Source organism: Diadema antillarum, unplaced genomic scaffold (genome assembly GCF_040938485.1).
Source record: "Diadema antillarum isolate AM-2024a unplaced genomic scaffold, OU_Dant_1.0 seq00000368_RagTag, whole genome shotgun sequence".
Lineage (NCBI taxonomy): Eukaryota > Metazoa > Echinodermata > Echinoidea > Diadematoida > Diadematidae > Diadema > Diadema antillarum.
This window is the reverse complement of record NW_027271369.1, coordinates 1,809,970-1,822,644: the sequence shown is the minus strand read 5'-3', so window position 1 is coordinate 1,822,644 and position 12,675 is coordinate 1,809,970. Positions and strand designations below refer to the sequence as shown.

General features: G+C 35.4%; 1 protein-coding gene across 1 annotated transcript; it reads left to right on the top strand.

Moving 5' to 3' along the window:
* Positions 1–2,839: 2,839 nt before the first annotated feature.
* On the top strand, positions 2,840–7,438 carry LOC139731365 (uncharacterized). The gene is made up of 2 exons (XM_071642257.1): positions 2,840–3,132; positions 6,790–7,438. The coding sequence occupies exons 1-2, from the start codon at positions 2,840–2,842 to the stop codon at positions 7,436–7,438; spliced, it is 942 nt and encodes a 313-aa protein (XP_071498358.1).
* The last annotated feature ends 5,237 nt before the right edge of the window (positions 7,439–12,675 follow it).

Genomic DNA, 12,675 nt, shown 5'->3' with positions numbered 1-12,675 from the left:
AATATTAGCCATATTAGAAGTTTAGAGCGTTGAAAGCAACCGAAAAGGTGACATGATTATATGGAAATGCTGATAGCAGAACACATTTCTGTTCTGTGAAGGCACGAATACTAGTATACAAGTTCGCAAAAAAAAAAAAGCAAAAAAAGCAAGGGATATGATGTGGAATGCCGCGAAAGACGCGACCTGGCATACCTAAAAAGAATCAATTGCATCCTGGTGCTTACAAAACCTACATAATAAAAAAAAAGATAGACAACGAACCTAGTTTTTTTCTGTTACCTCATAATACTTCTGGGAGTTCCAGAATCTCGGACCTGTATAAATAAATGTCTGCTGAGCTAACACAGTTCTAAGCAGGGGCAAATGAAATTCATTAGACTGTCTTGTTTGGTAACTATGGTATGTCAGGTTACGAAGAAACATGGAATAAGCGGAAGACAGTTATTGTTATAACTATACATAAATTGTCCTAAATGAAATAAAAACATATCTTTAATTTTCAAAATCCTATTTTCAATAAACAAAGAAGCTGTATGAGAGCAAGGAGCGGCATTATAAATGATTCGAAGTGCCTTCTTTTGCAACAATAAAACCATATCTAATAATGTTTGATGTGTGTTTCCCCATGCTAAAATTCCGTAATCTAAATAAGGTAATATCAAGGACGAATACAATATAAGTAATAAATGTTGAAGAAGAAATAATTCAAGCCTATTAATAACACCTATATTACTTGAAATAATTTTACAAACATTATTATATGTGAAATTTCCAAGAAATCTACTGTAATTCAAAGAAATTTTGTATATGAAACACTTTCTAGAACAGTATCATCAACATATATATATCCATACTCAATTTCTCTAAAGTGTTACTAAAAATCATATACTTGGTTTTATCATTATTTAGAGACAGCTTATTAGTTCGTATCCAGTCACGTAAATTTTGTAACTCAGAACTAACTGTATGCACTAGAATATTTGGATCTTCATGTGACAAAAACACATTTGAATCATCGGCAAAAAGTATGTATGATAATACTTGGGAGGAAGCACAAAAATCATTAATATAAATAATTAACAACAACGGGCCCAATAAACTACCTTGTGGCACTCCACAATTAAATTCCCTCATATCAGAGTTATAATTGTTTATAGAAACATATCAGAGTTATAATTGTTTATAGAAACATATTGTTTACGATCAGTTAGATAACTCGTGAACACTGCTGAACAAGCTTTGGTGTCGTTTTGCAATTCCCCCGTTTATGTTTTCTTTTAGGAATACAAATATCCAAATGATTACTAAATCATATTCACATAACAGCATTGCTGATCGATCAACTCTGAGTTAGCAAAAGTTCAGTTATGGTTTGAATGTAATAGACTTTCATTATATAGATGTAGATAAAGCTAATTCTTGGTACTTTAGAAATTCTCATGCTCCACCTGTAAATCGCAACATTATAATAAATATTGTAACTCTTAGGAAATTTTAATTGAATTTTTAGGAGTAATTATAAAAATGATAAACGCCAGTATGATTTGGCATGATCATGTCAACAATGTATATAATTGAAAATCAGCTAGAAATATCGGCATACTCGTATTCCACAAATTGAACGATTTGATATAATGTAAAGCCCCTTTAACGATATACAGTGCCTTTAATCTTCCTTATCTTAACTATCCCAACAGTGTTTGGGGAAACTGCAGCAAAACCCAGGAGGGCAGTACCAAGACCGAGGCACTCTTGCTACTATTATGTAGAATATGAGATGACTGAAATACTTCAATGTTTATTCCATAATCGCTTGGTATTAAATGGAGAAAAAATAACGTTAGTTGAATCACGTGCTTGAAGATGATTATCTTTCGAACATGACATTTGTCATTCTAAAAAAAAAAAAAACCGGCTGCACCAAAATTCCTAGGAGAAACAATTAACATTACGTTTATTTGAAAAGGACATATTAGTGAATATATATATATACATATATATATACATATATTTATATATACATGTATACATGTACATGTATATTTGTATACATATAGGTATACATATATATATATATATATATACATATGAAATTAGGGCGGACGTTGCTCTCTATGCTTTGCCCTTTAATCAAGCTTCATCAGGATCTACCAGAGAACACATTAAAGTAATTATAAAGACGGCACAATGTGTCATGATGTAACAATTGCAATATTATACAGTACAATACCGAATGATATCATAATAACATAAATCTTCTGAAAGCTTGATTAATAACTTCCTCCTAAAACTTGATTTCTTCCACATAAAATTATTTAATCCTCAATGAAACACCGCGTACGTTATGGTTAGGATTGGCATCACGCTAATGGGTATATATATATATATATATATATACATATATATATATATATATATATATATATACATATATATATATATACATATATATATATATATACATATATATATATACATATATATATATATACATATATATATACATATATATATTATACATACATGCGTGTGTGTGTCTGTGTCTGTGTCTGTGTGTGTGTGTGTGTAAACATACGTACGCCATGTACGCTATATTTACAGATATGAAGAAATCATACGTTTATCTACCACTATACGTCAGACAAAGGTTGAAAAGGGAAAACAAATATTAGAACCAGCATCTCGAATCCCCATGTGATCAAGACGATCAAAGGCCACTTGGCAAACAACTCAGTGAACAGACAGACTTTCTTACTGAGTAGTCCCACTTTGGTAGTATAAATGCTACAAAGTGAAAACCTATTTCATATTTTCGTCAACCTATATACACCTCACAATGTCTCATGTACCGAATGACATCCCTCGCGGACAAAATGGAGGCCGGGCGATTCTGTGGATGACACCAAGATCGATCTCGACGGCGTTCACGAAATGCATGTCGGGGATTCCAGGCTGCGAGGTGTGGATGGAACCATTTGGCTTCACCCACTTTGCCCTGAATGAACTAGAGAAGCTTGGAATTAAAGACAAACCAGTGAATTATGCTGGTCATGAGGAGTTGTTCAAGACAGCTGCCGAGGCACTCGAGAAATACATGCCTGGGGTCACCTTTTTTCCGGACAGATTACCGTAAGTTTGCCAAGCATTATGGCCTCTTCAATTCTTCGACAGGAAATGTCAACAATCAGTAACTGCTTTCAAGCATGATGAATAATGAAAGATGCACTTGTTACATCAGTTCTTTTGCATTTGATAATGACTTGATGTATATACTTCATAATCCACACTGCATTATGTATCGGAAATGGATAAGAGGATGATTTGTGAAGAGTGTGTTTTGCATTTCATTTCACTCTTTTTCTTCGAAATGATTGAAAATTTAACTGAACTTAATTGAATTGAATACGATCTTCCAAAATTGACCATTACATCTTAAGTCTTCTTCGTTGTTATTTTAAAATAAAGAATTAAATAAAATGTAAGAACATTACATATTATTTGTCTTACTTGGAAATGGAACAATCTGAGGTGTTATTTTAGGCCACTTTCAGTCTAGAAACCTTGAAGGAAATCATTAGTACCCTACTTACGGCGAAGAAAAAATGTATTGTCCAAATCAAATGGTGTAAGTTCTGATTCATCCAGGTAACGATCAATAAAGGGTACAAAATTAAGTCAATTCATCTGGACTTACTGTTTTAATTCCGAGAACGGTTTCACGTCCGATCCTGGACGCTTCATCAGCTCGTCTGATTTGATGGCGGGAAGGCGTCGTTGCAAATCGGCGCAGACACACTACCGACGTTATTGACATCAAAGACCAGGTACATTTGGCAACGATTCGGCCGTCTTCTCCCGCCTGAAGACCTTCAAACCTTCAAACATAGAAGGTCTCTTCTAAAAGAAAAAATATTATACTAATCAGTTACAATTTTACAGGCATGATATGCAAAATACATGGAAAGTTTTAAAGCAAGCCATGAATATATCAAATGTTAAGTCAAATATTACAAAAATTAGATTTGATGGTGAAATTTTTGAAGATTCTCGACAAATTTGTGATATTTTGAATAACCATTTTTCTTCCATTGGGGAAAGCCTGGCAAGTAATATTCCTCCCTCCACAAAACATTTTTCCGAATTTTTGGGTCCCCCAAATTCTAGTTCAATATTTTTTAATCCAACATACACTCAGGAGATAATTAATATTGTCTCTGATTTTAGTTCCAAAAAAAGTGCTGGACACGATGACATCAGCAATTTTCTTTTAAAGGGGGTAATATCGTCAATTGCGGATCCTTTAGCTCATTTTAATCTATCCCTTTTTAATGGCACCTTCCCCGAAAGTATGAAAACAGCAAAAGTCATCCCCTTGTTTAAAAAAGGTGACAAATTAGACGTAAATAATTACCGACCAATTTCTTTGTTAAGTGCATTGTCAAAAATTCTTGAAAAAATTATTTATAAAAGAACTATTAATTTCTTTAAATTTAATAATATATTTACGAATTCTCAGTTTGGATTTAGGGAGAAACATAGCACCACACATGCATTATTGAGTTTTATAGAAAAAGTGGCACATGCTATCGATAAATCTTCTCATCTGATAGGTTTGTTCCTGGACTTCTCCAAGGCCTTCGACACCATCAATCATGATATTTTACTTAACAAATTACATCATTATGGAGTGCGTGGGAAGGCCTTGGAGTGGTTCAGGAGCTACCTCATGAACAGGAAACAATATGTCTCTTTAAATGGTTGTAATTCACAAATATTAAATATTAACTGTGGGGTGCCACAGGGAAGCTTATTAGGTCCACTGTTGTTTACTGTTTACATAAATGATTTTTGTAGATCATCAGATGTTCTTTCTTTTATTCTTTTTGCAGACGACTCAAATCTATCTTTTTCACACAATAATCTTCTTACCCTTGTTAATACAATAAATTTAGAATTAGAAAATGTTGCCCAGTGGATAAAAGCAAATAAGCTATCTCTTAATCTTCAAAAAACAAAATATATGCTCTTTAGTAATTCTACTGAGGCATTACCTGTTGATATTGTTTTAGATGGTACTCCACTCGAAAATGTTTCCCATAACAATTTCTTGGAGTAACAGTTGACAATAAGCTGTCCTGGAAATTTCATATTGACAGTATATGTAAAATTATTTCACGTAATATTGGTATAATTAATAAGCTTAAGTTTTGTTTTCCTTTGTCGTCCCTACTCGTATTATATTCATCCTTAATATTGCCATATTTAAGTTACGGTATTCTCGCGTGGGGAAATACATATAAAACATTCTTAGATAAATTACTTTTATTGCAAAAGAAATCACTCCGTGTTATATGTCATACTGCATTTTTGTCCCATACTGACCCACTATTTTATGAGCATAAAATATTGAAAATTAATGATTTGTATTTGTTTAATCTAGGACAATTTATGTATAATTATAATAAAAATAATCTCCCAAATATATTTGAAACAATGTTTCAAACAAATCAGTCCGTTCACAATTATCCAACACGGCGATCAAATGATTTCCATTTGCCATTTCTGAGAACTTTGTTGGCTCAAAACACATTTATTTACGATGGGTCAAAGTACTGGAATTCACTTCCCAGTAACATTACAACAGCTCGATCTCTGAATTCCTTCAAGAAGAAATTAAAATTATTTTTATTGAAATTTTACAACATCCAACAGAGTTAGTTTCCCTTTATCATCTCAGTCAAGTCATCATTCTTTTTTACATAAGTCCTCCTAAGTATGTCCCTGTCTGTGTTCTAAATATAACGATGTGTTTTTCTCTTTCTCCTGCATTCTTACCAACATAACCACGTATAAAAAATGTTTTGCATTACATTCAATCCAGCTTGTATTTTATCACTTATTTTACATTATGAAATCTAGATTGCTTGCGTCCACGATGGCACATGCTGTATTTCCCTCTTTTTTCTCCCTTTTTTTCCTCTCTTTTTTTCCTCTTTTTTCCTTTCCTTTTCTCTCTTTTTCTCTTCCCAATCATTTTGATGTCAGTTGACATCGGTTCGTTTAATGTGTTTTATATTGATGTTTTGTGTATTTTCTGAGGGTCCCATTACGTACAAGCTTTGCTTCTTAGTGGGACCCTCCACTTCCATCCTCATCCTTAGTTGACTTGTATTATACGCTTTATGTATTTAACAAAGATGTAATCGCATCTACTTTTCATTTTCATAATTTTCTTATGTACCCTTTCAAATTTTGTTCTGTATCACAAATATTCCGTGTATATGCAATGTACATAATTTCTTTGTTCATTTTGATGGAGGTGAAAATAAAGTTGAAAGTTGAAAGTTGAAACATAACTTCAATGACAAAGATGTGCGCATTTTAGACAAGGAGTCTCGGTGGTTTGTGAGGGGGGGGGGGTTCCGGAAAGCCGTCTACGTCAACTCCGAAAACCCCTCCCTTAACAAGGGTGGGCGACTGCGACACAACCTCTCCCGGGTGTACAGCTCTGTCATCCGGAGAATTTCTCGGCGACTGACTTAACGTCGGTAGTGCGTCTGCGCCGATTGGCAACGACGCCTTCCCGCCATCAAATCAGACGAGCTGATGAAGAGTCCAGGATCGGACGTGAAACCGTTCTCGGAATTAAAGCAGTATTAAAGTCCAGATGAATTGATTTAATTTTGTACCTTTATTGTCCAAAATGCACTTGCATTGGTCATTGACATTAATGATCTATATAATCAGCATAATTATGCAATCTGTATCAATGAATTTTCTGTTAAGGTTTGCAACTATCAAGAAGGACTTGGAGGATTCAACCAGCAAATATGTTTTCGTCAAAGATGAAAGCATATCAATGCCAACCGATGAGAGACGGCAATTCATCCCAGAAGGATACCAACACGCCTTCCTTATCCGGCATCCTCTGCTCGTGTACAAGTCATTGAGAAAGGGGAGCTTCGCACAGTACAAAGAAGCTGGCACGCTGAAGTTCAACGAAACCGATGAAAGTTCCTTCGACTTTCGCCCCTATGCCAAGGAGGATGGCCTCGATGCCGTCTTCCAGCAGCATCACGATCTCTGGACCTACATACGAGATCATGTCAACCCGTCACCGTTAGTCATCGATTCGTCTGCTCTTCTCACCAACCCCGCACCGGTACTTCAACAGTTCTGTGAAGCCGTGGGTTTCCCCTACTCAGAGTCGCTCCTACAATGGACCGGGTCCCCTGAGGTAGCCAAGTCGTGGAAATGGCCAGGTGAGAATATCTATAAAGATGAAGTCTTCCTGGGCGTTGCCATGTACAGCACCCATTTCACTCCGCCAGCAGCGGTCCCGGCCTGGGAGGAGGTAACAGACGATGTGCACGAGCTCGCTGAAAAAGCAATGCCATACTACGATGACATGCTTAAACATCGGCTTGTTGAGTGATCATCGAATATTTATTGATAATTTTTCGTTTGATAAGCATACCACATTAGAAAAAAAAATGAATGAAGCAAGAAATAGGGTATGAACATCAAATGAAAAAGCAGCAATCATTTTGATACCTCTTATATTAACAGTCATAAAGCATCTTGTTCTTTCTTCCCATTCATTTCATAGCCTACTATATGATATCAATGAGAATGAATGTTTTCTACTGTTGTTATACATCAAAAGGAGGAAGTGATATATCAGATTCATGTTCCATTTTTATGTTAATCTTAATGTTTTTACATATTGATTAAATTTTTAGTTTCTACATACCGCTATGTCCACATTCATCGATTGTTTTATATTTATATCTTAGAGTTCTCAGTGTGTAATTCACTTCAATTTTAACTCGTTGTAAAGTATACACAGCAATTCACCCTGTTTTGCTGCTTTTTTTACTGTATATGGGATTTTTCTCATCAATAAACCACTTTTGTAGGATTAACTCTCGATTTTCAATGCAGGTAAATTATATTTTCTCGAGTGAACCTGATACCCAGATACCCAGATGTTGTGATATCACCAAACCTGGATTAACAGCGACCACTTACCAGTTCGAATTGTTCTTACTTGATTTAAACATTCTTTTGATAATTTTCCAATACTGACTTTCATTCTTTTCGCAGATGACTTTTAAATATATCATATTCACATAAAGGTATTGCTGATCGATCAACTCTGAGTTAGGAAAAGTTCAGTTGTGGTTTAATAGGCTTTCATTAGATGTAAATAAAACTAATTTTATGTACTTTCGAAATTCTCATGCTCCACTGTAAATCTCAACATTATGATATCGAGTGTAACTCTTTGGAAATTTTCAATTAAATTCTTTAGGAGTAACTATAAAAGTCATTATGATTTGGCATGATCATGTCAACAATGTATAATTCAAAATCTAGAAATGATATTCCACAAACTGAACAATTTGATATCTATTAAGTCTTATCTATGATACACAGTGCCTTCAATCTTCCTTATCTTAAAGGAGACCTCCGGATGATTATCAGATTTTTACATTTGAACAACTCTAAATTAGTTATACTGAGGACAGAGTTTCAGAATTTGTGATAATTGGGATGAAGATGAAGAATAAGGTTATTTTCAAAATTTATAACAAATTGCAATGAACAAGGATGATGACATGGCAGAGTCAGAGAGGGGAGGGGGTTGACCTTGATACCCCTCCCCCCCCCCCCCCCAAACTGAAAAACGTTCCGCGGCCCCTGTATTGTAATGGAATTGCACTGCTACATTTCTAGATGTAAATAAAACTAATTTTATGTACTTTCGAAGTTCTCATGCTCCACTGTAAATCTCACTGCTACATTTCTGAAATATGTGAACCTCCTATGTCATCATCCTTGCGCAGTGTAATTTGTTGAAGGTTTTTCAAACTATTGTTTCTCTGCTCAAGAACCACAATAAATTCCACAAATCTTTACATGGAGTTGTCGATTTATGTACTACATGATAGTTATATATTTCTATATATATACACAGTTATATATATACACAGTTATATATTTCTTATGACCCGAAGACTCCAGGAGCTTCTTTTAATGCCATCACTAAACTTCAAATGTGTATTTTAGATATCAAGAAATGGATGGTAGCAAATAAGTTGAAACTGAATGATTCGAAGACTGAGTTTTTTGTTGCAGCTTCAGCCCACAATCTGCGCGGTCTTTCGAACATTCAGCTCAATGTTGGTTGCACACTAATTAGCCCCTCAGAAACAATAAGAAATCTTGGTGTTATTTTTGATCGACGAATGTCAATGTCTCAACATATTTCTCAAATTTGTAGTACTGTTACGCTTTATTTAAGAAATATTGCTAGAATTAGGAGATTTATTGATCAATCTGCATGTCATAACGCATCTCCATCAGTCAGTGTGTTCAAAAAAGCCTTGAAAACACATCTTTTCAGTAGCAACTAGTTCGTAGCTGTAATATTTATCCATTATTTTACATACTGTTGTATATGTTTTGAATTGATTGTAAGCGCTTTGGGCCTTGTGGGAAAAGCGCACTATAAATAATAGTAATAGAATAGAACAGAATGATGTGAAATTATGAAAATCGTCTGGAATGTCCCTTTAACTTTCCCATCATTGTTTGGGGGAACTGCGGCAAAACCAAGGACGGCAAAACCAAGTTTGAAGCACTCTTGCTACTGTAGAACATAAATGCATTTGAAAATCGTGAAATTATGTATGTGTGTATGTGTGTGTGTGTGTTTTGATGATTAGAATTTGGTTGTATACCTCTTGACATGATATTCATGACGAAAATGGAACATTACGTTATACAATGTTCTGTCCTCAAATTACTTAGACATGTAGTATAGCATTTGTCTAATGGAAGATATCAATATACCCTTTTATAAAATGGGTTCAAGAATGTAGCCAATTGGAAGCGCTGAAATGAGTCACGTGTGCGTGCATTATTTTCTTACTAACATCCACGGCCTGACGTCACAATGTTTACACTAGCAGTGCGCACTCAATCAGTTGTTACAAGTGCGTCACGCGCTACTATACGCGCTGTCAATCCTGTAAACAACTTCTAGTTCGGGCTGCCAGCCGGCCTTTCTTGTGCATAACATGTGGCGTACGTATACTCTTATACGTACAGTACTTATATGTGCGGGATTTCCGGTCCGAGTGCGACGTGCGTAAATGTTTGGGACGAACATATTCGGACATCTTGACTTTTGAGCGAGTGCTACATGTAGCTGACTGGTATTGACCCACAAAGGTACGTGAAAAATGCTGTTAGTTTTCGACCCATTTTATAAAACAAATGATGCACAGGATTTCGCCGAGTGCATGTTGCACCATTGTCAATACTCTCGAGTGCGCCGCACCTTCACTATACGCACTCTATCCTGTGCATCATTTGTATAATGTGATGTACTCACAATGACACAGTACAAACAATGCCAACTGTCTTCTCTTGCCCTCAAGAGAAAAGTGTATCATTTTTTTTAAGTATGTACTACACTTGTCCTAGTTTTCTTCTTCTTCTTCTTCTTCTTCATGCTATATTACTTTTCTCCTTTTTCTTTCTTAGTTTCCATTTTCTCTACTCTTAATCTTTCTGGTCTCATTTCTTATCCTTTTGCCTGCTTATACAATATTTTTCACACTTTGAATATGTGTAGGATTCTGTCAAAGTCATGTGTATTTATATTCGTAAATCTTCTGTAACATTGTGTAATATTTATGTATATGCCCTGCTTATTCTGTTTATCCAGTTATGTCCTGGGCTTTTATGTTTTGTATTTATGTATTCCTTTGTTCGATTTGTATATCAATAAAGTGATGAAATGTATACTGCGCCTGTGTACTTGTGATATTATAATGTGTCTTGAGCAAAATGGAGAACTCTGTATGAGTGTCATTTCTTGCCTAACCCTAAAATATGCTGTCGACTAACATAAAGTAGTGAACCTTTCACCAACATAACACCTTATATAAATTTTCAGCACAGATTTCATACGCCCTGTAGCTACTGGTGTCCCACAAAATCAGTACTAGGTCCCTGCTCATTTTGTTGTTTATCAGCCATATATAATCTAGTATCATAATGCAATGGTAACACACAACACGTTAACATTTTATTCTTTTCTTATTGTTCCTTGTTTGATATTTTCATCAATTCAGAGATGACTAAAATACTTTACTGTTTATTCCATAATCGCTTGGTATTGAATGGAGACGAAAATAAGGCTAGTATATAAAACGTGCTTAAAGATGATTATGTTTCGAACATAACATTTGTCATTCTAACAAAAAAAAATAAAAAAGCGGCTGCACCAAAATTCCCGGGAGAAACAATTAACACTGCGTTCATGTGGAAAGGACAAACTAGTGAATATATATACACACACAAACACACAAACACACACACACACACACATATATATATATATACATATATATATATATATATATATATATATATATATATATATATATTATAAGAAATCAGGGCAGACGTTCCTCTCTAATTTGCCCTTTAATCAAGCTTCATCAGAATCTACCAGAGAACACTTTACAATAATTGTCTAGAAGGCATTATGTGCCATGATGTAATAATTGCAATATCATACAGTACAATATCGTATAATATAATAATAATAATAATAATAATAATAACATAAATCTTTTGAAAGCTTGATTAATGGGAAAAGTAGAGAGCAGCTTCCTCCTAAAACTTGATTTCTTCCACATAAAATTATTTGATTCACAATGAGATACCGCGTACGTTATGGTCAGGAATTGACATCACGCATTATATATATATATATATATATATATATATATATATATATATATATGTAAATACTGTATACGCACACTATATTTACAGATTTATGATTTATTTATGATTTATTTATCACTCGTTTATCTACTACTGTAGGTCAGACATAGGTCAGACAAAGCAAACATTAGAACAAAAATATCGAACCCTCATGTGATCAAGACGATCAAAGGCCACTCGGCAAACAACTCGGTGAACAGACTTGACTTCCGAGTAGTCCCACTTTGGTGGTATAATTCTACTAAGTGAAAACCTGTTGTTGTTGTTGTTGTTGTTGTTGTTGTTCATTTTCCATCAGTGAAGATGGCTGGATAGCCCATATTCAGCTACACTAAGCTGGTCTTCCATGGGGTCCAGTTGGATGTGGGGTAGGACCACTTCACCGGGTTAGACACCCTGCTCTTTGCGATGAATGAATGAAGCGGGATCTTTTACGTGCATGAGCTGTGACTCTCTCATACACGGGACCTCCATTTTATGTCCTATCCGAGGGACAGAGTGTTTTGCCTCTTGCTAGAGGGGACGGTATGTTTACACACAACATTGCTCAGTCCAGACTCGGGTTCGAACCCGGGCCGCGTGATCGTGAGGCAGACGCGCTACCGACTGAGCCAACTCACCGCCCTTGTTTAAAAGTCTCGTTCCCCATAATACCTCACAATGTCTCATGTACCGAAAGACAGAAAAAGCGGAGGTCGGGCGATTCTGTGGATGATACCCAGATCAATCTCGACGGCGTTCACGAAGTGCATGTCGGGGATTCCAGGCTGCGAGGTGTGGATGGAACCGTATGGCTTCTGCCACTTTGCCCTGAAGGAACTGGAGAAGCTTGGGATTACAGAGCAACCAGTGAGCTATGCTGGT